At 54.3% G+C, this 27,973-nt stretch overlaps 1 protein-coding gene across 2 annotated transcripts in view; it reads left to right on the top strand.

Annotated features, from left to right (window-relative positions):
* LOC311200695 (protein CEPU-1) overlaps positions 1-20,489 on the top strand; it is a gene marked incomplete at its 5' end in the record, with an annotated part of 131,015 nt that extends 110,526 nt beyond the window's left edge. The window contains 5 exons of one of the 2 annotated variants that reach the window (XM_084274978.1): positions 12,721-12,855; positions 13,488-13,608; positions 15,298-15,449; positions 18,953-18,985; positions 20,263-20,489. In XM_084274978.1, coding sequence (XP_084131104.1) covers positions 12,721-12,855; positions 13,488-13,608; positions 15,298-15,449; positions 18,953-18,985; positions 20,263-20,363 — 542 coding nt within the window. In that variant the 3' untranslated portion in view covers positions 20,364-20,489. The remainder of the gene's footprint in view (positions 1-12,720; positions 12,856-13,487; positions 13,609-15,297; positions 15,450-18,952; positions 18,986-20,262) is intronic. The other variant, XM_084274979.1, reaches the window with a different exon arrangement.
* Positions 20,490-27,973: the final 7,484 nt, after the last annotated feature.

Raw genomic sequence — 27,973 nt, 5'->3', positions numbered from 1 at the left:
ATTCCCTGCGTGGTGGAAATGAACTCTCTGAGCTGATTTGTTTGCATATTTGGCATAGCTGCCTTTAAAATATGCATCTTGGTACAAAAATAACAAGACCCCTACCAGCTACAAATGAGGCAATGTCTTTCCCTTAAGAAAAGGAGGGGGGAAAAAACCCAACCAAACCCTCTCTGCTTCAGCATATTCCCTAAACATAGCTTTGCAATGTCACGCTTTCCCTCCTTGCCAGAGGCAGAGCGTGCTCAACTCCTTACCTCAGCCTGGAGAAGCGGGTGGGCCAGTTGCTCTCATGGAGATCTGTTTCCCGAGCTAAACTGTTTGCATGATAATCTCAGCCCTGTGTGCACAAAGCAGCGGTGGGACCCTGGGCCAGGGAAGTGGGGAAGTTTCTTACTCTCTGAGGATAACACCCTCACCATCCTGCGCTCTGTCTCTGTGCGGGGACAGTGATTCTCATTCCATCCCCAGCAGCACCTTGGCTAAGCACAGGAGGAAGGGGCTATGTCAGGTGTTTCTTTGGTGTGGTGGGACAAGGCGGACAAAACTCAACGCGCCACTGATGTCAGCTTGCTGGATTCCTTTTGTCTCTTCGTTAGGGATGAGCACGGTTCCCTCCTTCCCCAGTAAGTGTGTGTGTGGCTTTGTGTCGGCAGCTCGCTCCCTGCCTGGGACTCGCCTTTCATTCGGCTGGCGTGGGGAAGAGCAAGGGACGGGAGCGTCTGAGATTCGAGAGATCTCCACACAAATTAAAACCTTTTATCAGCCCCTAATAGCTGTGCAAACTAATTATATTTGGGCCAAACTTTGCCAGCGACTCCCCCGAGGTATTATTATAAAAATCTGAGCTGTGGAAACGCGTCCCCATTCTGTCAACACCAGGTCGCTCCAGCTATAGAAAACTCTGCTCTGGCTCATTTTAGCTCCCGTGATGCGCTTTGCATAAGCCACCGCAGTTGTTTTTGGGGAGGAGAGAGCCCAGCCAGGCTGCCTCATGTGTGTGGCCCAGGTCTGCTGAGTTTAGGGGAATAACATCAAAATATTTATTTTGCCTGAGCCCTGCTAGCCCGGCTCAGTCGGCCACCACCCTCCCCACAGCCATCAGTGTGGCCTCAGGGCTGCGGGTGCGCAGGTGGGGTAACTCTATCCCTGGAGGGATGGGGACATTGTGATGAGGGAGGGGAAGGATACCCAGAGGTGCTGGAGATGCTCAAACCCTGGCAGGCAGGTGATGGGAATGAGCAGTGTTGGGAAGAAGTGTGGCTCTGATGCAAGGCTCAGTGTGGATGACTTTCTCAGTGCCTTGCTGGGAGAAGGGGGTGGGAGGATGACTTGTTGGTGGTCTTGGAGTTAGTTTCCCCCAAAATTCACACCTGTCCTTTTCTTGGCATAGCCATTTGCTCCCTTCCTTCCCTTACAACATCAGCTCCACTCCCTGAGCTGGCATGGGGCAGGGCACTGAGGCCAAAGGCATCTTATGGTGTTTGTCCCACGGGAAGGAGGATTTTGCCCCCCACTGCTGTTCCCCTGCTGTCCTTGTGCTCCTTCTCGGCACAGATTGCCAGCTAATGGGGTGGAGCTAGTGCGAGCGCTCTCTATTAATGGAGCAGAATATAAACAGAATAAAGCCTTCATTTCCCGGGCTGTGATTTCATTATTAATATACTTTACAGTTCACAGGTTGTTCATTTGCTTCCATGTTTTCTCAGCTGGTGTAATCTGCAGCGCAGAGTGAGAAGAGTCATAAAATTTCCATTTCCAGTTGAATGTGCGTCCAATTCGCCGTGAAATGTTTCTTTCTGTCGTGAATATTAAGTGCCCAAGGAGTCAGTAGCCACAGGATTAGGTAGGGCAGGTCACTAGCCCCTCTCTGTGCCCCTGGGGGTCTGGGAGAGATGCGGGTTCAGAGGAAGAAAGGTGATGGGGTGAGGTCTAGGGACTGAGGGAAGGAGCATGTGGCAGAGAGAGGAGGAAGGAAAGGGGGAGGAGAGAAAGAAACAGTGCAAAATTTGCTGGAGGGGAAGGGAGAAAAGTGTGAGGTTGGCTGCAAGGAGTGATGCAGTGGGCAGAGGATGCTCCGATGGAGCAGACCTGTGCTCCACCTTGCAGTTTCCCTGTCCCATGAGTATGATATTCAGTGAGGATGCTGTTGCACCAGTGTCTCTTCCAGTTTGTAAATCAGTTGTTGGTGTCTGTGTTTGGCTAGCACCATGGGCTCTGGGGCTGTGCTCTTTCCCTGGCCTGAACACGGGTAGAAAGAGAGTTTCCTTGTCTCTGGAGAAGGTGAGAAAGACTGCTGCAAAACGGGTTTGTGAGTGGAGCTGGTTGGTTGCCCCGTACCAAGTAGCAAATCCTCCCCAGAGCCCGAAGTGCTGTTGCACACGCAGAGAAAAAGGGGCTTGCCATGTGAACTGGGGGGCAAAAATACCAGTTTCCCAGTTCTGCACCTGGTTACACAGCCAGTGGGAAACATGTGGGATCTGTGGTGTATTTATTTAGTGCTTTCTTTACTGGTTTGTAGCAAATTGAGTGGTCGCTCAGGGGCAAGGCAGCAGCAGGAGTTTGGGTCGTTGGGGCAGATGGTCCTGCTGCCGGGCTGGGCAGGCAGCCTGTGATGGCACAGGGCAGGGGGGCGCCCAGAGCTGGCAGGGCCATGGAGGGCTGCCCACATCTGCAGTGCCACTGATGGTGGGCACATCTGGCAGCACATCTGGCACATTGCTGCAGCTGGATGCAGTGAGGGATGTGCTCCCTGGTCACCCCTCCCCTGCCCCATCCTCATAAAAGTAATGCATGATGTGGTGTCACTGCTGGGGAGATGGGGGCCAAAAAGCCAAATTCCAGTGCTGCCCAGAGCTGATGGCACTTGTTTCCTTCTGACTCTTTGCTGAAATGACTTCAGTCACAGCATTCCTTCAGCAGGGGAAAAAAAATGCCTCTTCCTTTCCCGTCTTCTTTCAGTTGAGTCAAGATAATAATAGTCTTTTTCTGATCCCCTGAACTTTCCCATCTGCTTGGTAAAACAATGGCAATTCTTCTTCCTCCTGGTCTCTGTCTCTCTCTCTCTGTCTTCCTCTCTTTTATTTTTATCCCTCTACAGTATAATTTGAAGCCAGAGCAATGCCATAGCCCATGGGTTTTCCCCTTCCTGTGATGCGCCGCTGTTACTTAAAATGCCTTTTTCCCTTTCCGAGCAATGCCTCTCGCTGCTCCCCCAGCACCTCTAGCAGGGCTGATATACCTCCACAGGATGCCTGGAGAAGGGACTGTGGGCTCAAGTGATGGGGCCCAGCTCAGTCTCCTTGTTCCCAGTCCCACCCAGCACTCTGGATTCCTCACCAGCCCCTTGGTACACCCCCAGATATGTGCCCATCTCACCGCCCAGGGCTTTCCCTGGCTTCTCTCGATAAAGCCACAATATTGCAAGTGATCCTCCAGGAATGGAGACATCAGTGCCATAAAACATGAGGGACAGAGCAAGGCCGCTGGGCTGGAAAATAGCGTGTCTGAAAAAATAAAGATGGGCTAAAGATGATGGAGAGGCAACAGCGAGCTTCACCCTGCTGCCGATCGGATGGCTCCGAGGGGTGAAGAGGGGTTGGGGGATCCCAGGAGGAAGAGGAGGAAAGGAAAACCATGGCAGAAACAATGTCTGGGCTTGCAGGGATATGCAGGGAGAAGGGAAGAGTTTCCCGGATCCCCGCAACTTCTTGCCAGCACTGGGAATAGATTTAGCTGGCACTCGGTGCTTATTTTTTTCACTCTTAATGCCATTATGCCACTTGCTTCCCATCCCAGGGATGTTTTCTTAATGCGGCTGAAATACAGCTTAGTGGAGGTTACAGCCATTTAGCACTTTGGATTGCAATTGCTTCTTAAGAGCTTGTCCTACGGAGAAAGCCTTGGGCTTACGTTTGCAGCCGGAGGGACCCTACAGGGTCCTGGCCGCCGGTGGCTGTTTTCTGAGACAAATCTGGGGGGAAGCAGGATGCCTCGAGTTTGGCACAGGGATTCTTTCACCTGCAGAGCAGCGCTGGTTGCACGCAGGGGCGTGTGGTTGGGAGGGGATGCAGTGGATCTTGCCACTGGTATCCCAGCTGGGTATATTTTTTTGGGGTGCTTTGATAAATTCCTGCAACTGGGAGGCAGAAGCACCTGATTTCTTGTTGTTACCTCCCTTTGCCAAGCCTGGTGCACCGCAGCTTCTCCTAGAGACAGCAAGAAAGCTGCCAGAAACGGGATGGGCTCCAGGAAAGTTAAGTTGCAACAGGATTTAATTGAGGAGCAGCGTCCCTGCAAACAAGATCCGTGTGTTTGTCTGGGCGATTTTCTCTGGCAGCATCTGTCCCTCTCCAGCATCTCGGCATCATTGTAGCAAATTATTTAAACACTACCAACTGTACCCCATCTGTCAGGCAGCCCCTCCAAACGTATGGGACCCTACTTTGCCTCCTCTCCAAAGGAACTCACCGGCAAAGGCTGAGCGCCAAACAACAGGACAAATTAAATCAAAAGCACAGCTTCGGCACCCAGGGGGAAAATGCACATCAGCTTTGACTTATTGCACGGCGCACGCTTACAAGAGAGAAGCAGCGGCTTTTGTCACTGCAAGGGGCCATGAAAAATGAATTAGGGCCGCTGCTGGGAGAGGGCACGCAGGAGAATCTTTCATTCTGGCGACGCTGTCCTCTCTCACCTTGCAAGTGGCAACGGGGAGAAAAATCGTGGGGAGGAAGAAAGAGTAAGGAAAGAAAGGAGAGAGGACTCCTTGTTGGGTGGCTCGAGGCTGAGAGTGCAGGAGGAAGGAATTGTGTCCTGAAACCAGTGTTGGTGCTTGAACGGGGAGCACGTTGTTGCTGGGAGATGCTGGTCTCATCAGTAACTCTCTGGAGAGGGTTTGGCTCTGCAGGTGCCTTGGGATTTGGTTCTCACCTGCTTTTTGCAGGCATTCCTGCAAGGAGGCAGAAGAGCTGAGTGGGGAAGTGGCTCAGTGCAGGTGGCAGCATCTGCCACCTCTAGGAGCATCTGTCCCTCCTGGTGCCACCATGAGGGCCAGCGCCTTGCCCTCTGAGCAGAGGAGAAAGCCTACCAGCTCTGGGCTTGAGGTAATGCATAAAGGCTATCGTAAGAAAAGCAAAGCAGCCCTCTAATGAGCCCTGCACCCGTCTTCACTACAGATCTGACACCATTTAGGTGCTTCGTGAGCTGCAGCTGTTGCTGACATGCTCTAACAGGTTGGCAGGTGCTATCTGGACCTTTTCCTGGGGCTTGGGGTCCTTTACCAGCACCCCAGGAGGAGGCAGAGGCTGAGGATGGTCGCTGCCAGATTACCGAGCCCCGAGCTGCCTCTGAACTAGCCCGTCTCTCCCATGTGCTGAACTATAAAAGGGCTCATTCTTTATTCGACTCATTTGCTCCTGAGTTAGAGCCTCGTTCAAGGGTGGTTGGTCCCTGAGTTGTTTTGTTTCCTTTCTTTAAATATTAATTTCTGTAATCCTTTTATTTCCCAAGGAACTACTTCTTGCAAACAAAAAGGTTTAATGCTTTTTGTTTTGTTCCTGGTAACAAATAAGTTGTCTGAGGCATGCGAACATCCTGGCAGCGACAAACTGTGTTTAAGGCTGGCTTGTGGTGCACACAGGGTAGGGGAGAAGCATCCCTAAGGGGCCATGGGTACCATGGCAGCACCTTCCCAGGGATGCTCACCGGGAGAGGGAGGGCAGCGAGCCTAGCTGGCATCGGGAAGCCCCCGTGAAACCCGGGATCCCCATCTTTTGCATGGAGGCGTCTCTGACATGCCTTTTTGAGATGGAAGATTTGAGAGCCGAAGGCCGGGAAGCACAATAGAAGATAGACTGCTTGTACCTCATTGTCTGGAGAATAGATGGGCTGCGGGCTCCTGGAGAATAGGAGCTGCCACTCAGGCGGCTTTAATAGAACAGGCGGCAGATAGATTTCAATAAAAGAAATGAGTATAAATATTGTTAGCGGAGAAGAGAGGGAAAGTGAAAAGGATCTTGTTTGACGAGTCACAGTGGGAAACTTTCAAGGACTTTTAAGCTAAAAACTCTTCACAATGGTGCTATAATGGGCAGCTAGGACGACTCAGCAGCCTTACGTAGAGGCGAGCGGACTGGGCAGGAACGCCGTGGCATAGCTTTGCATGGGAGGCCTGGCCACGGATGCAGGGCACCAAGGCAAGGTGGTCGTGCCAGGGGAGTCTCGGGACTCCAGATGCAGCAACTTGGGGCTGGCTGTAGGTGCTTGGAGCAAGCAGAGCCACAAAGGTGGGTCCTGTCTCAGATCTAGCTCTGAGTAGTGCAAAAAGTCAAGGAAAATGTCTTCCTTGGCAGCAAAGAGCTGAGGTTTGGCAGTGGGCTGCAGAGCCACAGCCTTCCCGGTTGGCAGTTGTGTTTGGAGGGCGCCTGTTGAATCCAAGCAAATGAAGTGTATGAGCAAGGAAAACAGGCTCTTTCCCCCTCTCCTTGGTGACACTGGGCACAGCGGGTGACAGTCAGCACCCCTGGGGCGTGAGGATGAGGAGAGACCCCAGGCTGCAGCAGCAGAGGCGGCTGTTGCAAAGCTCCCGCAGCCCCAAGCGCTGTGTGAAAGCCAGGCAGCGAGAGCATCATCCCCTGGGGCTTTGCACAACATCAGGCCACAGAAAACATGCTAATTAACGTGGAAAAACATGTAAGAGGAGAGATTTCTTTCCTTGTCACCGGGAAACTTCAAAAAGAGAGAGGCTTGCCCCCATGTAAATCTTCGATACGCTGCGTGCCTGTTTCTAGGGCTGTGGTCCTTCAGAAGGCTTGTAGAAAATGAAGAGGAGGAGGTTTGTAGCTTGTGTCTGCTGTCCACCGGTCGTGTAGGTGTTCTTCCCTCCTCCAAGGGTGGTGGCAGATGGCAACAGGCTGGAGCATGCGGTACGGGGCTTGGGGGAAGATGTAATATTCACAAGAGGAGGAGAGGAACGTGCTGCACTCGCCTGGGTCGATAGGGTAATCTTAAAAAAAATCATTTTTTTAATGATTGCTCTGGATGATTTTTAGCAGGTTAATTACCCCCAATCTCTCTCTGCCGGAGCGTGGAGGCATTAAGCCAGCGCCAGGGAGTCGGAAGGAGGCGGGTGCACGGAGGGCAAGCTGCCCTAACCGGTGTCATTCACCTGATGAAAAGAAAAAGGGAAAGGGAATTTTTGAACTGCCTGAACTTCGTTCTGTATGTGTTAATGGAGCAGTCAGGAGCGGTTAATACTGATTAATAAGAGGTGAAGCAGCTGCTTCCCCCATCTTTGGCCAGGACATCTGCTGGTGCCAGCTTTAGCTTTTCTTTACACAGGTCACTTGGGGTGTCCTGCCCATGTTGGGCTCCCAGATTTGGGGCGATTCCTTCCCCCACCTCTTTCCCTGCACACGGGGAGCCAAGCTGCCCGTGCGATGGTTCTGAATCAACCACCCTGCACATTTCCACCCGCCAACACAGAGTAGGAGAGGTGAAGCAGGCACCAACAACTCGCTCTTATTGCCTCTGTGGGTTTTATTTATTTACTATAAACTGTTACAGAATGGCCATCACTGCCGCATCGGAATGACGTTTGAAATATATGGTGCTCGGTTTTAACGCGTGACTTGGAGCCGGGAGTCTGCGCGATGTTAATTTTTATTGCCAGAAGTAGCTGTAAATTGATAGTTTGGAATCGCTGTAGGGACTGTAATTAACTAGTTACTATTTCACCTCCAAAAGGAGCAATGTTTCACGCTCTTACTTTTACTTATCTGGAATCAGCCGCTGTCAACATCCGCTGAAGCCTGTATAAAGATTTATAGACCTTGGAGGTAAATATTGACTAATGGGCAGCTTGGCTTAATGTTCACCTTGAAGGACAATAAATTGTGCTATTGATTGAAGGGAGATGTCAATATCTGCATTGTTGTAAACATTTTAATAAAATTATCTCCATAAAATATTCTCTTTCTCCAGCTGATCCTGGCTGGTAAGGATTGGTGCCCTGCAAACGCAGCCGCACGGTGTAACGGGCAGCGTAGGAACTCGGGACTGGCCCTGAAGCTTAGGCTATCTGGAGATCCAGTGCCTTGAGGGAGGATTGCTGAGCTTTGAGCTTTAGGGGTGCAGATTTGGGCTGGCTGGCCTTGATCCAGGGTGCCATGGGCACACGGCAGGGTGTTGTGCCATGTGGTTGGCGTGTCATGGCTCAGGGTGGTGTTAAAAGAAAGACTGGATGTTGTATTGAGGGACATGGTTTAGTGGGAGCTAGTAGTAATAGGTGAATGTTTGGACTGGATGATCTTTTAGGTCTTTTCCAACCTTGATAATTCTGTGATTCTGTGATTCTGGGGGGGAGTGCGTCAATAGGGTTGTGGCCCTAGGGGGCTAGCATGGGGCAGAGGAGCAGTGATGGTAGCAGTGCATGGCACACAGTGCCTTGCTTCCAGTTCAGCAGAGCTTTTTTGATGGCATTGCAGGCAGCAGTCAGCCAGGCAGAGCCATAAGCGACGTGTCCTAGGGACCTGAACATGGCTGCAACGGCGAGCCAGGGGACAGTGGCACGTAATTAATTTGGGAACATGTGTTCGCTTTCTGGTGAGTTATTATCTTGTCAGAGGCTCAATGGAAGCAAACGGGTGGAAGGAAGCAGAGGAGAGGCGAGTTGAGCTGGGAAAACAAGAAGCAAGGGGAGGAGTATGGATGCAGGGGGCATCTTCCTGCACCTCACCGCATCCGCACTGTGTGGGACCCTGAGCACAGCTTTGCTGTGTGTTGGGTATGCCTCAGTGCTCAGTGCTGGATCAGGATCTTGCCTCTGCAGCCATTATGTCCGAGCATCCATGTGCCAGGGCCTTGTCATACCTGGCACTGACCTCTGTCTTGTTGATGGCAACATCTCTAATGTACCCATGGTGGTTCCACTGTTCCATGCCACGTGAGAGACATTGCTTAGTTGTTTTTGACTGTGTTTCAGGCAGCTTGTTGTCACCATCCTCAACCAGCTCTGGCTGGAGGCTTCCAAATGCCACACCAAATGCTGTTGAGCCCACTGGTTCTGCCCATGACATGGGCTATTCATAGTGCATCGAGTCCGTCTTGGCTGTTTTGCAGGTCCAGGCTGTTTTCCTCCTTGGTTTTTGTGCTTGATCTTCTCTATCCCTGAGGTTTTCATGGAGAACTGCAAAGGTGCATGTCTGGCAAAGCGAGCTCTAAGTAGTGTGTGCTCACCAAGCAGGTGAATTCAAGCTCTGGTTTTCCATCTCCCTGGCTTGTGCCGGGTTAGTTCATCATCCTCGGCTGATGAGCAACGATTATGCTTTTGCCTAGACTGTGGCTGTTCCATTTCTGGTCTGTGTTATATTATTAGTATTAATAATAATAATGATGGGCGCTGGCTGTGCTGGTTTTCTAGCTCCTGAGGACGTGAGAGAGCTCTCCCATTAATTTCTGTAGTATTTCAGCTCCTAATTGTGCTCAAGCAGAGCCAGCTTTGTAAGGTTCCCAGCATCCATTCAGGCAGAGCAGGGCTGGGACCTGCTAGGAGGATGCTTCCAGAGCCATGGGGTCCTGGGCCAGCCCTGTCCTGAGCATTCCTGAGCTCTGGGTGCTTTTGGAGTGCCCACTGCATTGCTCTAGCTCCAGCCTCAGGAGAGCTGTGGGGGGATCATGATCCCAAGGAGCCTAATATAGGTGAGACTGGTTGGAAAAATAATCCCCATCCAAAATCTGGGCTGGGACTCACCTCACTCCTAAGCCCAGGGAGCTGAGCTTCATCCAAAGCAGCATCTGTGTCCCTGTGCAACCCGGTGAGCAGATAAATGTCCCTCTTGTGCCCTGCCAGCCCCACGAGACCCCAGCAGCCACGGTGGCATGGGCACCCCATTGAGTTCTGCACTTACAGACTGTGCTTGCTTTGCCCCGGCCCTACTCTCTCACTTCACTTTTTATTCCTCAGGGTGTAGTAGTGGATGCTAACAAGGCAGGATCTGGACAAGCTTCCTAATCATCCTTATCTGGGGGTGAGTGGTACCAGATCATGCTCAGGGCAAAAGGCAAGCATCAGCTCTGGTGCAAAGCATCCTGTCTCAGTCCCAGGTGGGCTCTGCGAGTCTGATGGGCTGTCGCTGAAATCCTGTGGGTGCCAATGCAAAGTGCGCCGGACCCTGAAACCCTGAGCTCTCTGCGCTCTGCCTCCCCATCAGCCAATTACCATGCACGGAACTCAGACTTCAGTGCCACGCCGGCACAGAGGAAGCCTTCATCTCTCAATTTCCTGAGCCTTGTGCAGGTGGAAAGCTGACCCTCGCAGTTCCTTTAATGAAGCCTTTTGCTGGGTAATGAAATGCACTCGAGCCGCTTTGCTCCCAGATCAAACCGGGGACACGCACTACGCCTTGGCTATGGCTCGAGCTAATTCTTGCTGCCTGTGAGCCGGCACCGGGCCTTTGGCTAGTTAGGGACTGGAGTGTTATCTGCGCCTTTGCACAAGCCCGAGTCAGATTTGCACGCGGAGCATCTGAAGGCCACCGGCTGTGCCGTCATTTTATCAGCAGGCAGCGCTGTGCTACAGAGAAGCCGATTCTAGGTCAGCCATAAAAGGGATTTATTCCCCCCCCCCCCCCCCTTCCCTCTCCTTTTTTTGCAGCGCACACTGCTGCAGGCCTGCTGGATTGCGGGATGGAAGGCTGCAATTTGTGTCTCCAAAGGATATTGATTTGGGGGGTAACGCCTTTGTATCTTGCCTATCTTTCAGTTGTACTGGGTACTGATGAGTTCAGTGGTTTTAGCAGTAAGATTCCAGGATGGGGGTGTCAGCCTGGGGCCGAGGCCACAGGGCAGTCGGCAGTTCAGCACCTCTGGTTGCACAGGAAAACTCGCTTCGACGCTCTCCGAAGCTCAGGGGATAGTACGGGGCTGCCTTCCCATTTGGGTCAGCCCAGGATGGCAGGATGCACTCACGTGGGCACAGGGCCCTCAGTTCAGCTGCTGAGTGTGCAAAGGAGTGGTGGATGTGCAAAGTCCCGGGGCCGCTGTGCATAGGTGGCTGCTGTGAGGTCTGGCGTGGGGGAGAGCCAAGGTGTGATTTCATTGCAGCTGAGCATATTTGCACTAGTTAGAGCTGGCAATGTCAGCACCTGGGATTGCAGCAGCAGGATCCCAGTGGGTACCCGGGGTGCTCGCCCCACGGGAGCTCGCTGCGCCGAGCTGTGCTGGGGGTGTTAGAGAAATTGTGTTGGTGCTGGCTCAGGGGCCTTGTGTACAACCCCCTCATACGTGTGCCTTCAAGAAGGATGTCTTGGCGTGTGACCACGCTCCCTATTTATGTACCGCTGGAAGAGATGCTATAAAAGTATCATCTGGTGGGACGCAGGCGGTGTGTGCCCTGACAGGAGCCTCCCGTGTGTATAGTTAGCGTGCGTCTGTAAGGAGCGAGATGCACACGGTTGACCGGTCAAGCATGGTGAGTGGTGGCCCATCAGGTCACACCGGCACAGAGATTGCGGCAGCAGGATCACCCGGTCCTGCCGGCCAAGCTCGCCGCGTTCCCTGGGGACCAGGGGACCTGCGCTCGGTCTCTGTGCCACTGGCACTCACTCCCAGAAACAGCTGTCCAGAGCTAATTTATTTCCTAATGCTGCAGCAATGTTAATTTATAAATTACACTGGTAATTCGAGCTATTATTAATTTCAGATGGTGTAGGGCAAGCCTAATTAAAATATGACACCAATTGCCACACATATGTACCAAGGACTACCGTTTAAAATTTATAGGAATATTAAGTGTGACACTGGTCTCAGAGATGCTTCGTGCAGTAATTACAGCGTCTCGGCTGCGGGAGATCTGATGGAGCGATGGGGAGAGCTGTAAACGAAAGGAAGGGAGAAGTTGTCCCCGTTCAGTGGGCTGTCGAAAACCCGCTCGTGCTGTTAGTTCAGGGAGGAGCAGTGTTTCCTCGGGACGTTTGGCAGACATGTCCTAATTGCTGGGTTTCTGTATTTAACTCTGCATTTGTTGCAACACCTCGCTCTCCATCAACCTGGAGACTATCACAGCCCAACACCTGCGCCTCGCCAGCCCAGCGCCGTGGGCTTCCAGGAGCGCTTCAAAGCAGAGCGGGCGCTTGGAAGGAAAGGCTTGGGGCGGGGTGGGGGCAGCGTTGTGAGATGCCAGACCAAAGGAAAGGCTGCTGGGTGCGTCTGCCAGGCTTTGAGCAAAACCAGGAGCCCAGGAAGGGGAGAGGGGGCTGACTGTGGCCCCCCGCTGGGACCACGGAAAGGAGCTTGGAGGGACAAACCGATTCATTGAAGGGAGATGTTGGCAGCAAATGTTACGGGGCTGTGAATTAACTGAAGCTGAAAAATCAGAAAGGGATGTCTGTGTAGAGACAGGCGATGCCTCCCAGGGATGTGGAGGTGCCGAGGAGGGGTGATTTCAGGCATTCTAGCAGGGTTTGGTGAGGACCCCCCTGCCCATCCTGCTTACACTGGGGTTATCTCCAGTCAGTGATGCTCTTGGTGGGGCCGCGGCCACCACAGAGGTTCAGTATTTGCAGACATCTTTCTGGAAGGGTTTTTCTTGGTCACAGGCACGTGTGGGCATCCTGGCACTTGAGGGGGTGGATCTGATGGCAGTGTGACATGCTCACAGATGGTGGCAGGAGCTTGCTGTTCCACCCCATTGCTCATGGCCCTCTCCCTCTGTCCCTGCAGCCGTGGGCTTCATCAGCGAGGATGAGTACCTGGAGATCACAGGCATCACACGGGAGCAGTCAGGAGAGTACGAGTGCAGCGCCTCCAATGACGTGGCAGCGCCCGTCGTCCAGCGAGTCAAAGTCACCGTCAACTGTGAGTAGCCTGAGGGGCATCGGGGACCAGGGATGGAGCAGGTCATCGTGCCGCCCCACACACGGGGACGGGACTTTGTCAGTGGGGAAGTGGGGTGAATGTGGCCTTTGGGCCCTGGAGCTGAGACAGATGGTGGCAGTTTGCTCAGCAGGTGGTGTTTTGCCCTTTTTTCTCCCCCTTCTTTTCAAGCTCCGATTTTTTTCCATCACCTCCTCCTCAGCCACTTCCATCAACCTGGGTTTTCCGCCCATGGTGAGATGCTGTGCTGATAACCCCCAGGGAGAGGAGAGAAGTGAGCAGTAAATAGGAATTTTTTTCCTTTGAAAAAAAGTGAGAGGGAAAGAGACTGAGGGAGCAAGCAGCACACTCAGAGGCAGAGGTGATGGTATCCCCAAAGTTCTCTCTGGCCTCCCCCTTTAGCTGCTTGGGGTGGGCAGAGGGTAACACATGATTCTTGAGAATCAGCCTGACACCCTGGGGACACTGGCATCAGAGTAGCAGGAGCTGGGCATGGGCTCAGAGATGATTTTTTGGCTCCTTCCTATGTGCAGGGAGTTTGAAGAGCAGGGGGAGGGGGTGAGATGCCCCAGGGCTGCCAGACATTGACCCCAGGTTTCCTGTTTTCCCCACAGACCCACCGTACATCTCGGATGCGAAGAGCACCGGGGTGCCGGTGGGGCAGAAGGGCATCCTGCTGTGCGAAGCCTCTGCCGTCCCCTCCGCCGACTTCCAGTGGTACAAAGATGATAAGAGGTAAGAGCCTGGGGCGGGGGGCATGGTGGGAGGGTGAATATCCACCCCTTTCACCTGGGTCCAGTGTTGGCAGCTTTGGTGTTCGCTAACTGGGCCCATCTCAGCACCAGGGCTATGGTAGCTTGTTGCATCCCCAGTAACCCTCAGAGCAAGCCAGGTTTGGATGCCCAGACAGGTCCCCTGTGACTGCAGCAGGCTGTGTTTGTCACGGGCTAATCCCAGCATCTCATCGGGCAGGAGCTGTTGCCACTTGGTATCTATTCAAAGCTCTCTGCACGGTGGGAAATAGATGAGGGGCATTTGGGCAGGGGGCGTGGATTTTTGCAGGAGTCTCTGTCAGATGGGTTTTAGCCTCCGTCTGGGTAGGCAGCGTGGGCAGGATCACTGCTGTTTTACAGCCTCGTGGTAAATCCCTGCTTGGGTGAAGCAAGAGCAATATTGGCAGCACAAATCCAAGCACTTAGGAGCCGATGAAGCCCTTGTCATCGTTTTAAACTCGCTGGCCAGAAGGCAGCATCAGCCCCTTTCCTCTTGGAAAGGCAGAGGGAACACGGTGTCGGTCAAGAAACAGGATTTGTGATGCTGCAGAGATGGCTTGCCCTGCACTGGGGTGAAAGTCACCCTTTTAGGTCAACCAGCAGCTCCTGTGTCCCTCCAAAGCAGCAGCAGAAGGCCTTGGAGCGAGTTGAGGAGCAGAGCAGGCAGGAGTAGGGTCCCACTCCAGAGCAGCTCTTATCTGTCTCATTCTGCACCCCAGGCAAAGGGTTTTCTTTGACTCATTTTTGCATTGCTTCTCCCTGGGAAGCCCAGAGGGGCCACGATGCATCTGATTGTGGGACAAGCTGTGCAGGTCACTAATAAGGAGGCTTTTAGCTGAAAAAGATGCTGCAGTAGCTACAGGGGAGGCTGGGGCCGCCTGCCTCGACTGTTTTGGGAGGAAAGGAGCAGGCGGAGTGTACAAAGCGGCGGATGTTTGCGTGGCAGATGAAAGGCTTTGCTCAGAAATAGGTCAGATCACGAGGGCCCAAGAAGCGGCGGCAGGAACAGGCTCAGTCAGAGCAGGGCAATAATGGAGAACCAGCACCTCCTGGGAGGAACTAGCAAGTAAAAGAGCCGCAGGAGTGGAGCAGGATGGGGACAGCAGTTGAGGGGTGTCAGAGGGCTTGGCTAAAGCTTCCGTGGTTGGCCAGCTGAGAAGGGCCTCCCTGCTACACGGTGCCCACACTTGTGTCCACCTAAAGGTATTAGCTGCCTGCACATGCTGCCCGCCCTGTTAGGGGCATGTGGGGAGCTGGCAGGGGCGAGGGGAGGGGGAGGTGTGAGGAAGCATCCTGCAGAGCAAGGCTGATGTGAGAGGGAGGGCAGGCTTTTCTGGGTGGGAAGAAGCCTTTCCCAGGTACCATCCCTGGGTGTGTGAGTGTCCATCCACATGGCTGTCGGCAAGCCCCACACTCCCCTTCAGCAGTGACCCCCTCTAGACAGCATGGGGACTGTGTGGGCTGCCAGCTAAGGGATGAGACCCAGTGGAGTGGCATCCATCTCCTATATCTCTCCTGATACCTTCCCTTCTCCCTCTTCAGGCCTGATCTTTTCCCCAAGCTTGATGTCCCTGTTGGTGGGCTGGGCTGGGGGATTAACAGGGTCATGGATCCATCCCCGTAACCCTCTCCCCTTCTTTTTTACTCCCAGGCTGGCTGAAGGACAGAAAGGACTGAAGGTGGAGAACAAAGCTTTCTTCTCCAGACTGACCTTCTTCAACGTCTCCGAGCAGGACTATGGCAACTACACCTGCGTAGCCTCCAACCAGCTAGGGAACACCAACGCCAGCATGATCCTCTACGGTGAGTAGTGCCGAGGCAGCTGGCTGGGAAGGGGGCACAGTTTAATGTGAGACATGCAAGACATAGGAAGGGTCTCTCTTGTCTTTTGGGGAACAGATGTGTTCACTGCTCGTCCTTTCTACTCTGGCACATGGGACGGGGGTTGTGTCGAGCCCAGGGAACGTGTGAAAGCCTCCAAACCCAACTCCTGACTTGTGTTTGGTACAGAGGTGTTTGGTACGGTGTTCAGGGCCCAACATTGCCATGAAGTTAGCTCTTGGCTGCAGGTTTCCATCTGCTCACTCTGATGCATGCCTAAGGGAGCCTTGTTGGAGGCATCCTCCTGTGCTGAGCAGTGGGAGGGAGGTGGCATTTAGGGTCATCGTGGCAAAGCTGGGGCTGCCTGAGAGTAGATGGACTCTGTCGCCTTCCAGGCTGGGTTCTCTGCTCCTGCCAAGCAGATGTATTCTTACTGGTGGTGCCAGAGGGGAATGGGAAGGTGCAGAGGGCAGGGACGGGGAGGAGCTTTGTACCCTCATCTGGGGGCTGTTTCCTTTGTGTGCTGGAGCTGGGATAAGCACAGTGTGTTTGCCTGACATTGCTTGTGGCCGGGAAGGGCTGTAATTGCTTGACACATTTATCAAGCCTCTTCAGATGGTGACAGACACAGGCAGAGCAGGGGGCCACAGTCCCCAGACCCCCTCATTGCGACCAGGAGAGATGACCTTCTCCCTGGCCACTGCCACAGGGATACTTCCCTGCCAGGGATATGGGTCAGCCAGGCGGTTCTTGCTGCTGAACTGTATGGGAGAAGCAGGGCTTGGGGACCTCCATCCCCTCCCAGTGTCACCCTGACATTGTCCTTCTCCTGGCCACCCATCCTCCCCCATGGCAAGTGCTGACTGTGGGTGATGTTAATACCATCCTGTGGCAAGTGAACTGTAGAGTGGTGCAGTTTGGCATTAATCACCACTAAGAGCCTTTGATGGAAGCACCATTTTCCTACAGCCTTGAGCCGTCCTGTTATTGCAAATTCTCTCCCAGCTTGTGCAAAGGATTTAATTAACCCCATGCAGGAGAACCCCTCTTCTGTAGGAGAGATGTGGCTGGAGCGTGGCAGGGGCCCAGTGGGTCCAGATGTGGGGGCTGGGGTGGCTTGTAGGCATGTGGTGGGTGTGAGAAGTGAAGGGAAAACCCAGTGAAAAAAGAAGGAAGTGCTGTGGAGTTAGGAGGAAGGGTGTCCCTGGAAATCTGGTCTCATTGTGGTGGTCCTCCCGCACGTCTTTGCAGAAGGCAGTGCCTGTCTTGTGTCTTCCTTTCATCCTGTACAGGAGTGGGAAGCTTCTCTGGTTCAGTGGGAGTGGGTGCGGTGACTGGCTTGGCGGGGGCTCAGCAGGCGCTTCTGTGGTGCTGGGTACCCTTTTGGAACAGCCATGCAGCACGTTGTGACTCTCCCTCCCAAAAGCAGCACACCCTTTTTGTCTCCCTGGTAATTTTGCTCTCCCTGGAAGGCAGACAGTACATTGGCAACCAGCTGCCACCATCCCCAGAACTTCCACTGTCCGCCTCTTGCTGTCCTTGGGGAAGGGCTGGGCGTGATTCAGGGGAGCCCAGGATAGGGAAGAGGTTTCTCTGGGGTAAGCAGAGGATGCCAGGCAGGCAGCGTCACAGGAAGGGCCTGTCCTTACCTGCTGCAGGTATCAGCAGTCGCATTGGGTTGCCCTGACCTGCAGCAGAGGACTCGGTCCCATCTCAGATTCCCAGCCTCCCACCCACCCCAATGTAGAGCTAACCTTGGATCTTAATGAGCCTAACAACCATTTGTTCCCCCAAAAGGTCTGATGAACATTAGTGTCTTTACCTGCCCGCTAAGCTGTCATTAGTGTTGCTTAGGAACTATCTCAGTTCTCTTCCCCACCTGACTTCCTAGTAATTGGAGTCCCAAATAACACCATTTTTCCTGGAGAGGGACACTTCTGGCCCTGTCCGGGCTCCATCCTTAGGGCAGCTGTGCCAAGCCAGCTCTGCCAAGCACCTGGTGTATAGCCTGGGCTGTGTATAAGTCCTTAGCCTGGACGTTGTAGGCTCCCTATAGGTTTATGGGGTTGAAATCTTAAGTGGCAGGGGACCCCTGATCTGACATCCGCAGGAACAGGCTGGATGGAACCCCTCCCAGGTTAAAGACATCTCCCTGCTGACGTCTTTGAGATCTGTCAGGTGTTTGGTTTCTGACCCAGGCCTGATGTTTTGTGTGACTTGTGCTGTCACAGCAGCGTCAGACAGGACATGGTGAAGCATCCTGACAAAGTCTAAGCTGGTTTCATGATCCACCTTAGCTTTGTCAGTCCAACTGTGACTCCCATCAGGGAACGAAATCAGAGTCCTTTGCCGGGCTGTGATTTCTGTAAACCCCATTGATTTAATGATCCTTTCAGTCTTTATTAATTGAGTCCCCTCCAGGAAGGGACAGTTTCCCTGGCCACGCAAACCCACAGCAGACCTGAGGGGGGTCTCTTGGCACAGGGCTCCCCGTCACCATTGGGAACAGCCCCCCCCGCCCCCACCTAATTAGCAGCAATGCGGTTGGCCCCGCGCACCACTATCGAGCATCATCGGGCTGAGCTGGCTGGTCCCTAAGCAACCAGATCCTTCGGTCCAGCAATTAATATGTCTTTATTTAACGTAATGAAAGACGAGAGGCAAGTCACATGCAATGGCTGCGTTACCTGTAGCACACGAAACAGCTCAGATGGGCGGTTTTGGGGAGGGGGGGAGCAAATTTGTATGCATCCCCTTTACCCTGAGGCCAAGGAAGTATTTTGAGTTTGTTTCCCCCCGCAAAGGGAGGTTTAATCCCTGCAGGTACTGAGACGTGAGCTTTTCCGTGGCCGTGTGACAGAGGCTAATGTAGCGTACATCTTTTAATCCTTTTTTTAATCTAATTTTTCAGGGAGGTCAACTGGTGCTTTATTTAACATGTAGCACTTGTTATTATAGGCCTGCCGCCTCGTTCTGCGGCTCATTTGGTGCTGTCTGTGATGTGATGGAGTGCTCAGTGGAACCACATCATTTTGCAGAGTTGGGGGAAGATAAAAAAAGCTCTCTGCTTCTCCCCTGTTGCGAGTCCATGTCACTTCCCCAGGGCCAGAGTCAGGCAACAAACCCATTTAGGGTGTTGCAGGGCTGTCGAGAGGGATGGGTCACAAACAGGAGGAACCCAGGGAAGAGCTGAACCCCAAAAATTCCTTTACTGTTGTGGTCAGGAATCTATTGTGGACTTTGGAGACCCCCTTCCCCATGGGTCTGGGGTCCCACAGATGGCTCAGCTTGTGTAGTTGTCTTCCTGGGGGGGAACCCGTGGCCCCAGAGGAGCAGGGCACAATTCAGGCAGCAGCATCACACTTGCTACCCCGTCTGCCTGTTTTCCCTGGCCCCAGGTCGAGGGCAGGCTGAATGAAGCATTTCAAGCCTGCCCTGTCCATTGCCCTTTTGCCTTAACCTTCACTTGTTCTTTAATTTTTTAGAAGAGACAACTACTGCTCTGACACCCTGGAAAGGTCAGTAATTCGGGGATCCCTGCAACGCTATTTCTCTGTGGGCCCTTCCAGCTCCTGCCCCAAATTATCCAGGTGGGAGCTGCGGCACCCACCACCTTGACCACCCCACCCACCCCGCAATCCCGCCGCTCCTGCTGATATAGCGATGAATTAGGGCTTTCTTGCTGTTGTCTAACTGCCCTCCCATCCTGTGTACTCCCCACCAGCCTACTGTGCCCGTCTGGTGGTGGTCTGTGCCCTCTGCATGCCCCACTTCCCTCCCCATCAAGGTCTCCTATGCCCTCGCTCCCTCCCTATGGCTGGGGGGGCAGAGCAGGGATGTCTTTGTGGTCCGCTTTCCCTGTGTTGCTGTGTCTATGGTCTTGTGGTCCTTCCTCCTTGGTGATGATTCTAGTGCCTTTTTTTTTCTGGGATGCAGTAGGGGTGCAGAAGTGTCTGGTCCTCTTCACAAAATTGGTGTCTGCCATCCCATTCTTTATTGGCTTGCTGTCGTCTTGATTTTGGGCTTCCCTAGCCAAGTGTCTTTATTTGTGATGCACTGAGTGGTCAGCCCTTGGATTGACTTGTAGGCATCAGGAGGACTATGGAGGTAGCACAGAGACGATAGCGTCTCTGGATCTGCCCTTGTGCGTAGCTCTGAGGGATGCCAGGATGTGGGGCTAAGAAGGAAAGTGTTGTGAGGGGGTCTGTGAGTGTGATGGAAAAGTAATACCGGTGGGAGACCAAATGGTTAACAGTCCTCAGTGCCCCGGACGGGCTGTGGAGCAAGGGGATGTGTGTCCTGGGTTTCAGAATCACAGGCTGAGCTGACCTCACAGGCAGCCCTGTGTAGACAGGGCACTGGCCCTGGCACCATCCTGAGATCTCTTACCACCCTTGTGTTCCCCTGGGCCAACATTTTGGGGTGTTTTGCTGAAAGCCAATGGTGCCAGGTACCTTCCCTGTCTTTTCCCACGGCGAGCCATGGGCTCCTGATCCCTGAAGGGGGACTTCCCATGGTTCAGATGGGCTTGGCTTTTCTTCTTGACCACCCCATTTGTCCCACCTCATTCATCTTGAGATGAACCAGTGTTGCTGGCACATCGGGGTGGCTTGTACTTTGCCCTCAGGGATGGAGGTACCAAGAGAGCTCTCACATGGGGCAACACCACCACATACCACAGCACCAAGGGCCAAAAGGATGTGGGTTTTTTGCTGGTTTTACTGTTTATTTTGTATTTTAGGGGGTTTTCTGGCTCTCTGGCTAACCACACGGGTGTTTCTCTCCCTTTCTGCAGGCCCCGGTGCAGTGCACGACGGGAACAACGGTGCGTGGCGGCGAGGCGGCTGCGTGTGGCTGCTGGCCCTCCCGCTCGCCCAGCTTGCCCGCCAGTTTTGACCCGAGAGCCGGCCCGCGGAGTAGCGGCGGCGACGACCAGGGCCAGCGAGCGCAGGCAGAAAGGAGAGGAAGGAGAAGGAGGAGGAGGAGGAGAAGTGTTCACCGTTTCCGAAAATAATCATAAGAATTGAGAGAGTATCCGGCCAGGCCACCTGGGGAGGGGGAGAGAGGAAAAAAAACATGCAAAAAACCCCACCAACCCGCAATGGGAATTTGGAAAGGAAAGAGGGGGAAACAAAAATAATAATCCAAGGCTTCCTGCTGAAGATGCAACGCGACTGAGTCTTTTTCTGCCCTCTACCCCCCCCCTCGTTTTGGTTTGGGTTTCTTCTTTTTTCTTTTCTTTTTTGTCTCCCACCTTTTTCCCCCCCTGTTTTCACCGTTCTCTGCCGTGGGCCAGCGCGGAGGCTGGTGGGTCGTGTGGGGTGGTCAGGGTGTGCTGCTCCCCCCACCCCGCCTCCACCTGGGTCCCCTTTGCTGCCCGCTCCCAACCACGGAGAACCCTCCATCTGGACGCGCTGGTTTTCTTCTTTGCCGAGATTTCCCCGTCTTTTCATGGACCGTGCCGCCATTTGTGTTCCAGAATATATATATATATATCTCCATATATATATATATATGTATGTATAGATATATAGATCTTCAACAGTACCACACCGCTGCAAACGGAAAGGGAGGAAGGAGACTGGCGTCGAGCCCCCACACTCATCGTACCACCCGTGGACATCGTGAATGATAAGGGATTCTGAGTCATGGTTAATTTTATTAATTATATTTTCTGATATGAGCCTCGAACTCTTAGCTCCTAAAGAAAAAAAAACCACAAACAGAAATGCAAAAAAGAGAGGGGGGGGAAATAATTTAAAAAAAGAAGAGGAGGGGGAAAAAACCAAATCCAGCAAGGAGAGGGGGAGAAGCAGAGAGAAGTTGGCTCACCACGCAGCCGAGGAAGCGACCGGCCGAGGTTTGCGAGTCGACATGAAGAGGATTCCCACTTCAACCCCCCCCCCCACACTCCCTGAAACCGGCCCAAAAAGCGGTTGTCCGAACAGTTCCTGCCAAGGGCACGGGCAACGTTCGCCGCGCGTCGAGGCGGAGGGAGACGCTGAGTCTTTTTATGGGATATATATATACAGTATATATAAATATACATATATATATATAATTTTTTTTTGTTTTGTTAGCGTTCTAGCCACGGTTCCCAGCAGGATCCTTCCGCTGCCATTACTGCATGCTGTATATGGAGTTAGGTGTGTATCGGTCCTCAACGAGACCAGCGTCTCGGTCCACGCGTCCCCGCATCCCCTCGCCTTTCCACCCTTGGGTCACCGGCACGCCGGGGATGAAGGGCTACGGGGGACTAGGGCCCCTCTCCATCGCCTTTCACCGCGTGGCCCCGGCCCCTTCACGGCAGAATAAATCGAACCGAGGGGCAGAGGGAGATCTATATAGCTCAGTTTTATATTTTTTTATATATATATATATATATGTATGTATATGTGTGTGTGTGTGCGTGCGTGTGTGTGTATGTATATATATATATATATATAAAAACCAGAGATAAATAAGGAAAAGAAGGCGAAGCGATCGGCACCGAGCCATCAGCCGAAACGTGGGACCAGTCGACCCACCGTACCTTTTGGCAGGGGTCTCTCCCGCGATCGGTTTTCCTCCTTCGGTTTCCTTTCCTTCCCTGCGGCCGATGGCAGGGGGCACGCGGGGGGCACGGGCGGGCGGGCGGCGAGGGGGGGGCTCTCTCTGCCTATCCATTAAAACGATTGTTCCATGTGGCCGCTCCGTCTGGTTGTGGTGCTCATTGCCGCGGGGGCTGGGGCTGCCCCCTGTTCTCCCCCCACTCCACGGTGCCGGGGACAGGGAGGGATGCCCAGGGTGGGAGGGACATCAGGTGGGCGCACTGAATTGTTGCAACGGGAGATGGCACATGGGAGCGTTGGAGAGATGGCACACGGGACTCGGCGGCGAGGATGCTCTCACAAGGTAAGGCATTGGTGAGTAGATGTGGGGCACGGCTGTGCCCTGTTTCCCCACCCCTGTGCAGGATCCCACCCAGCTCTGTGGGACCCCAGAAGGTTTCCATGTAGCCCTCATCCCCAGCAGCACAACATTGCAGGAGATGCTCATGGAGCGGCCGAAGCGATTCCCATGGGAAGGAGAGACACGGCAATGAGAGGTCAGTGTAGGAAACTGGGTGCCCCTGTGCAGAGGTGCAGACAGAAGCGTGTCGGGATGGAGCCACGTGTTTGGCTGTAGGTGCACCCCACATGGGCCAGGGGTATATCTGGGCTTCTCTGGGCTGGTGTCTTGGTTTTTTGCTGATTTGCAGGCAATTCCTCAGTGTGTTTGGTCCTCAGCCTTGCCCAATGGGCCGCCTGCTTCCCTGAGGCTCCCAGGATTGGTGGTGGTTGTTCTTTTTAGGATCAGAAGCTGGTCAGTAGCGATGGCAGGACTGTTGTTTTGGTGGTGATGGCTTTTGTCTTGACCTTAGGCTGAGTTTGTGCAGCTCATGAAGTGGTCATGGAGGATGGGGCGGGATGAAAGTTGTTGCTTTGTGGTGTGATGTGTCAGCCAAGACGTGCCAGTGCTGGGGGAGAACTGTGTCCTTAAGGCTTCACCACACATCCCAAGGGAAGGGCAGGGTAGCGAGGATGTGCGAACAGGACAGCCAGGCACACAGAGCTTTCTGCATCCCAGTGCCAGGATGGCACAGGAGGCGGCCACCGGCCAGCCCAGCCCTGCCCCACAGGGGATGCTGGAGCCAGCCATCCAGCACCCCTGTTTTACAGGAGAGTGTGTTATAGCCAGTTTTTGTCTTTGGCAGCAGATATGGGGCAGGGTCTTCATGTGGATCTTTCTTAAGCTTTACAGGCCTTTTAGGTGGTCCGGCGCCAGCAAGCCTGGCAAGAAAGGCAGCGCCCAGATGCTATGGGGCATGGAGAGGGATGTGACATGGCACCCAAGGAAAGAGGTATGGAGGTACCAGGATCTTTCCCCTCCTCCCTTTAACATCAAATGTTTTGGTGCTCTAGGTCAGACAGGAAGGGGCACAGACTTAGAGATGAAGAAGTAGTTAAACAGGGAGTGGCTGTTTGACAGATGTATTATTAATAATGTACTGATGTATGTGGGAAAGGGAGGGATGGATGTCATGGCCTGAAATGTGCCCTTCATCCCACTGGATGCTGCAGCAGTGATCCTTAGGCACAGAGTGTGTGTTGCCAAGGGCTGCAGAGAAAATCCTCCCCAGCCTGTAGCAGGGAAGGGGCTTTGTTTCACCCCTCCCCGGGCAGTTATATAAAAGGGGGTGATGTAGGTGAGGTACTGGGGTGAGCTGGGTTGTGGGATGCATAGGGCTGAAGGCAAGAGTGCTCCTTCATGGTGCCTGTACTTGTGCTGCACCAGGCCTGGCTCCCTTGTGAGCTTTTATTGCTGAAGAGGCTCAAAATTAGCAAGTTTCCCCCAAGGGTGGCCCGTGCCAGTCATGGTGCTACAGGGAATATCAGGATGTCTCTTATCTTGTGCCCAGTTTTGGAAGGTTTTTTGTAGCAGTAGTTTATAGCAATGCTGGGATGGAACTGTTGTTTGCTTGGGTGCCTGCTGCAGCCAGTTTGCTGTAGAATTTTGGGGGGGGGGTAGCCTCTTGGGACCAGGCTTTTCATCTGAATGCAGGCGAGGAAAGGCCCCACTCCCACCTGAGGGGACTGCACAACGGAAGCGACCCCTTGATGCATCCTGAGCTCCCAGCACCCCTGCTCACCCCAGGTGCCCCCGGAGATGTATGGCCACAGGATTTCCCTGGGGAAACAGGGACACCAGTCCCTTCAGTTGTCACACAGGCTCCATCGGCAGCACGCAGCAATGACGGGAGCAGGCACCCAGAGGCAGTCAGGCAACAGCTGGCTCCCTGCTTGTCCTTGAGCTGGTCACTGAGCTGTGTGTCCCCGAAAATCTCCTGGCAGTGAGTCCCACACTAAGGGAGCTTTTTGAATGGCTTCTCCCAGTTGATGGGTAGGGAAGTGCAGCTTCTCCTGGCATGTTGAAGGGCAAGATGCCACAGATCACAGCTCTTCCTTCTTATGGTCTTGGCTGCCTTTGATGAAGACATTTGTCTGTGTTACATACCTTCATGTCACGTAGGAACAACCCACCCATAGGAGCATGTTGTCTGCAGAGGCATCCCTTGCGCGGGGCAGGTTTAGTTGTTGGAGGAGGCGTTGTTACGAGATGATGGAGGAGATGATGCAGGGAATGGCTCTGTCACCAGGCAGAACAGATCGTGCCGTGTCTGCTGAATGTAGGTGAGCGATGAGAACAAAAAAAAGAAGCTGGTCCTTACCCTGCAGGGTCTCCCTCAAAAGGTATGTGCTCATCCGCGGCCAGGGGATGGAGGTGGGTGGGACACGGGTCCCACTGGCAGAGCCACGAGGCTGGTTCCCAAGGGGAGGTGGGAGAATGGGGCAAGGGGCAGCACAAATGGCAGCGGGCACTCAGTTGGGGGGGGGGGGCTCGAAGCATCGCTGTCCAAGGGGGAGGTGATCAAAAGAGGCTCCACCTAAATGCTGGGCGAGGCTACAGGAGTGACAGAGGTCCTGGGTGCTGGGGAACCCTCCCAGCTCAGCACGCTGGGTGCCATGTCCCTCCCTGGGTTGCACAGGGTCCGCAAAGCAAAGCCCCTAAGGTACAAAGTTCGTCAAACTTTATTGATACACTGCACAATCACAACCATCTCTTATTCTTGCCGAATTAGAAAAGGTTACAACTACAATGTAACATGCACAAATCTCAGGTAGTATAGCCACCCTTGGAATACAATGATCGACGGAAACTCAAGACCGGCCGTCCCGGCTGTCAGCAGGAGAGACCTGGGAGCTGTAGCTCTGCTCCCCTGCCCCAGGTGCCTGGCCACCCCACACCCCTGAGCGTCCGAGAGCGGCGGTCGCAAAGGGGATCGCCGGCCGGCAGTGCCACGGCGGGGCCGGTCTCTGACAGCCAACACGTTCCTCACAATGGCACGTTACATGGCACGAGAAAGTCGAACGCCATCCCGGCGGAGGATGGGGAGCCGACCCAACCTGGGGAGGAGAAGGATGGGGTGGGGGGGTGGGGGTGGCCCCGGCACTGGGTTGCCGGTCTCAGCGTGCGTTGCAGTGTCTCGTCGTCACCTCTGCTCTCTGATCTGCCATGGCCTCTAGCCCTGCATCTCTGGGGCTAGTTCGGCATTTCTGTTGTGGGGACAGAAAAATTTGGGGCTGGCCCTAGACGGACATGGGGAGGCAGTGGAGGGAGGGAGGGGGTACAGGGAGCCGTCGCAGGGTGGAATGGACCCATGAAGGCGTTGGGGCAAGGCGCCTCCTGTGCCCAAGGGAAGGATGTGCGTGTTGCTGTGCCGGCTGAAGATGGTGCCATCCCTGCTCCATGAAGGTGCCTGGGGCCATAGGTTAGGACCCGGATCACTGTCAGTGACACCTCTCTGAGTCGCCTGTGAAGTGGTGCAGCACTGCAGGGAACACCAGACCATGGACTCACCTGGGCTGTGCCATACTGGATCCTCACCCATCAGGTAAGCCAGCGTGCCGGGATAGCACCGGAGTGTTTTTGCCCTTCGGGCTAGGTGGTGTTTAGCCAGTCGGCTGTGGTACATGTCAAATGTCTGGAGTGTTGGGCAGGAGTGTCTGCTGAGATTTTGTAGCTGTAGCTTTTGCTTTGTTTTGTTTTGGTCAGCACGGGGCCCAGGCAGCCTGGTGAGAGCAGGGACGAGCAGAGAGCACAGTGGCAGAAGATGGGTTGTTGGCATGGAGCAGCATCGAGGTCAGGGGTTCTTTTTCTGTCATCTTGCATGCCAAGGACCATAGGTCCCCAGCTCCCTCGTGGCCACAGAAAGCAGGACAGCAGGGCAGGGCAAGGAGGTTTTGGCAGTGGTAGGGTTTGCGTGGGCAAGGCAGCGCGTGCAGGGCCATTGCTGTTAAGCCATCTTACTTATGGAAGGAGAAAGCAGAGGTGAGGCACGGGGAGGCATCAGGTCAGGACAGGGATGTTTTGTGTGCTTCCATAGCACGTCGCTGTAGAGTTGTGTCCCTGTTGTAGGCACAGGGTCTGGTGCTGCGTGTGACTTTTTCAGGAGTGGGGTGGGAGGGTCCATCCCCAGACCACGGCATCCCCCCAAAGCAATCCCAGGTGCCCACAGAGTGGCAGGAAGGCTTAGGGCTTCCATCACCTACCTGGCCAGGGGGACGGTGGCTCAGGGTGCTCTTGGGTGAATGAGCCTCTGTGCAGGGAGGCCACGGGTGACGGAGAGGGGACGGTGGTGGCTGGAGTAAGCAGAGGGTAGTCTCTGGGCACATCCATGTTGTTGAAGGCATGTTGGCAAGCAGCAAGCTATGGGCATAGCAGCCATCCTCATCCCCACTGTGCTAATGCAGCAAACGGGCAGAGCCAGAGCCTTCTCCACGGGGTCAGATGCTCCTCAAGCAGGGGCACGTGGCAGGTGTGAGAAGAGGCAGGAGGGGGATGGTGCAGCTCAGGGCCAGGGGGGCCTACTGTGTTTCTTCCATCTGTTGAAGAGGCAGAGATGCCTGGCCAAATGGTATGGGGAGGCCATGCTGGGTGAAGGACCAGGGAGGCACAGGGCGGCCACGAAACAAACCTTGAGGCTGGGAATGTGCAGTCCCATTCCCTCCAGATGTGTGCAGATGGGCAGAAGCATCAGAGCTGTGGGAAATGGGGATCATCACCTGGTGCTTTGCTGTGTTGTTGAGTGCCTCTGCCCAGCATTGGCGGTGCTGTGCTTTTGATGTGCAGGTAGGGAAGTACTTGGAAAACAAGCCCAGAGGAACTTCCCTGACATCATGGCGAGAGCCACAGGGGGTAGGTCCTGGCATTAGCGGGGCAGCAGCAGGGCAGGAGGGGTGACAGTCCCCAAGGCCTGGGAAAGCGGCCTTGTGCCCTCAGGATGGTGAGGGGTTTTTTTGGGGGCAGGGAGGCATGATGTTAGCTGGGAGAAAGAAAAGCAGGAGGTGCGTGACCCTTGAAGGTTAACTACTTGTGTAGGGTGACCCCCCACGGGACGGTGCCTTGGGGAGCAGTAAGGACCTGGAAACAGAGGGAGACCAGTGACACTGGGGATGCTTAGGGAGGAGCTTTGGCGGCGAGAACTGACATTCAGGGCTGAGAGGGCTGAAGGCAGAGCCAGAGGGCTTCAAACTTGGGGTCTTTTTGGGCATAGGCGGCTTAGCAAGATGACGAGACAGACATCCCTGGTGATGGCTCCAGGCAGCGCCCGCCCTGACGGCTCCACGCCACCCATGTCAGAGATGAGGTGGCCACGGGGAGACCTGTCCATGCTGCACCGCGTCCCCGGGGTGACGGTGGCAGGTGAGAGTCCGGTGGCACGTGGTGGGGTCTGTACAGCATAACCGGCGGCGAGAACGATCCCGGCACGTGGGAGACGTGGCCATCCTCGGACGCTCGGCACCGCCGCCCATCCTCCGGCGCATCGCCCGTCCGACGGAGAGGAGTCCTCGGGCGGCGCGGCGGGCCGAGCCCGCGGCGGGGGAGAGGCGCGGTGGGGCCTCCCGGGACCCTCCGCTCCCTTA

Source organism: Gallinula chloropus, assembly GCF_964237585.1.
Source record: "Gallinula chloropus genome assembly, chromosome: 24".
Lineage (NCBI taxonomy): Eukaryota > Metazoa > Chordata > Aves > Gruiformes > Rallidae > Gallinula > Gallinula chloropus.
The sequence above is the reverse complement of the archived record's forward strand: the minus strand, read 5'-3'. Positions and strand labels throughout refer to the sequence as shown.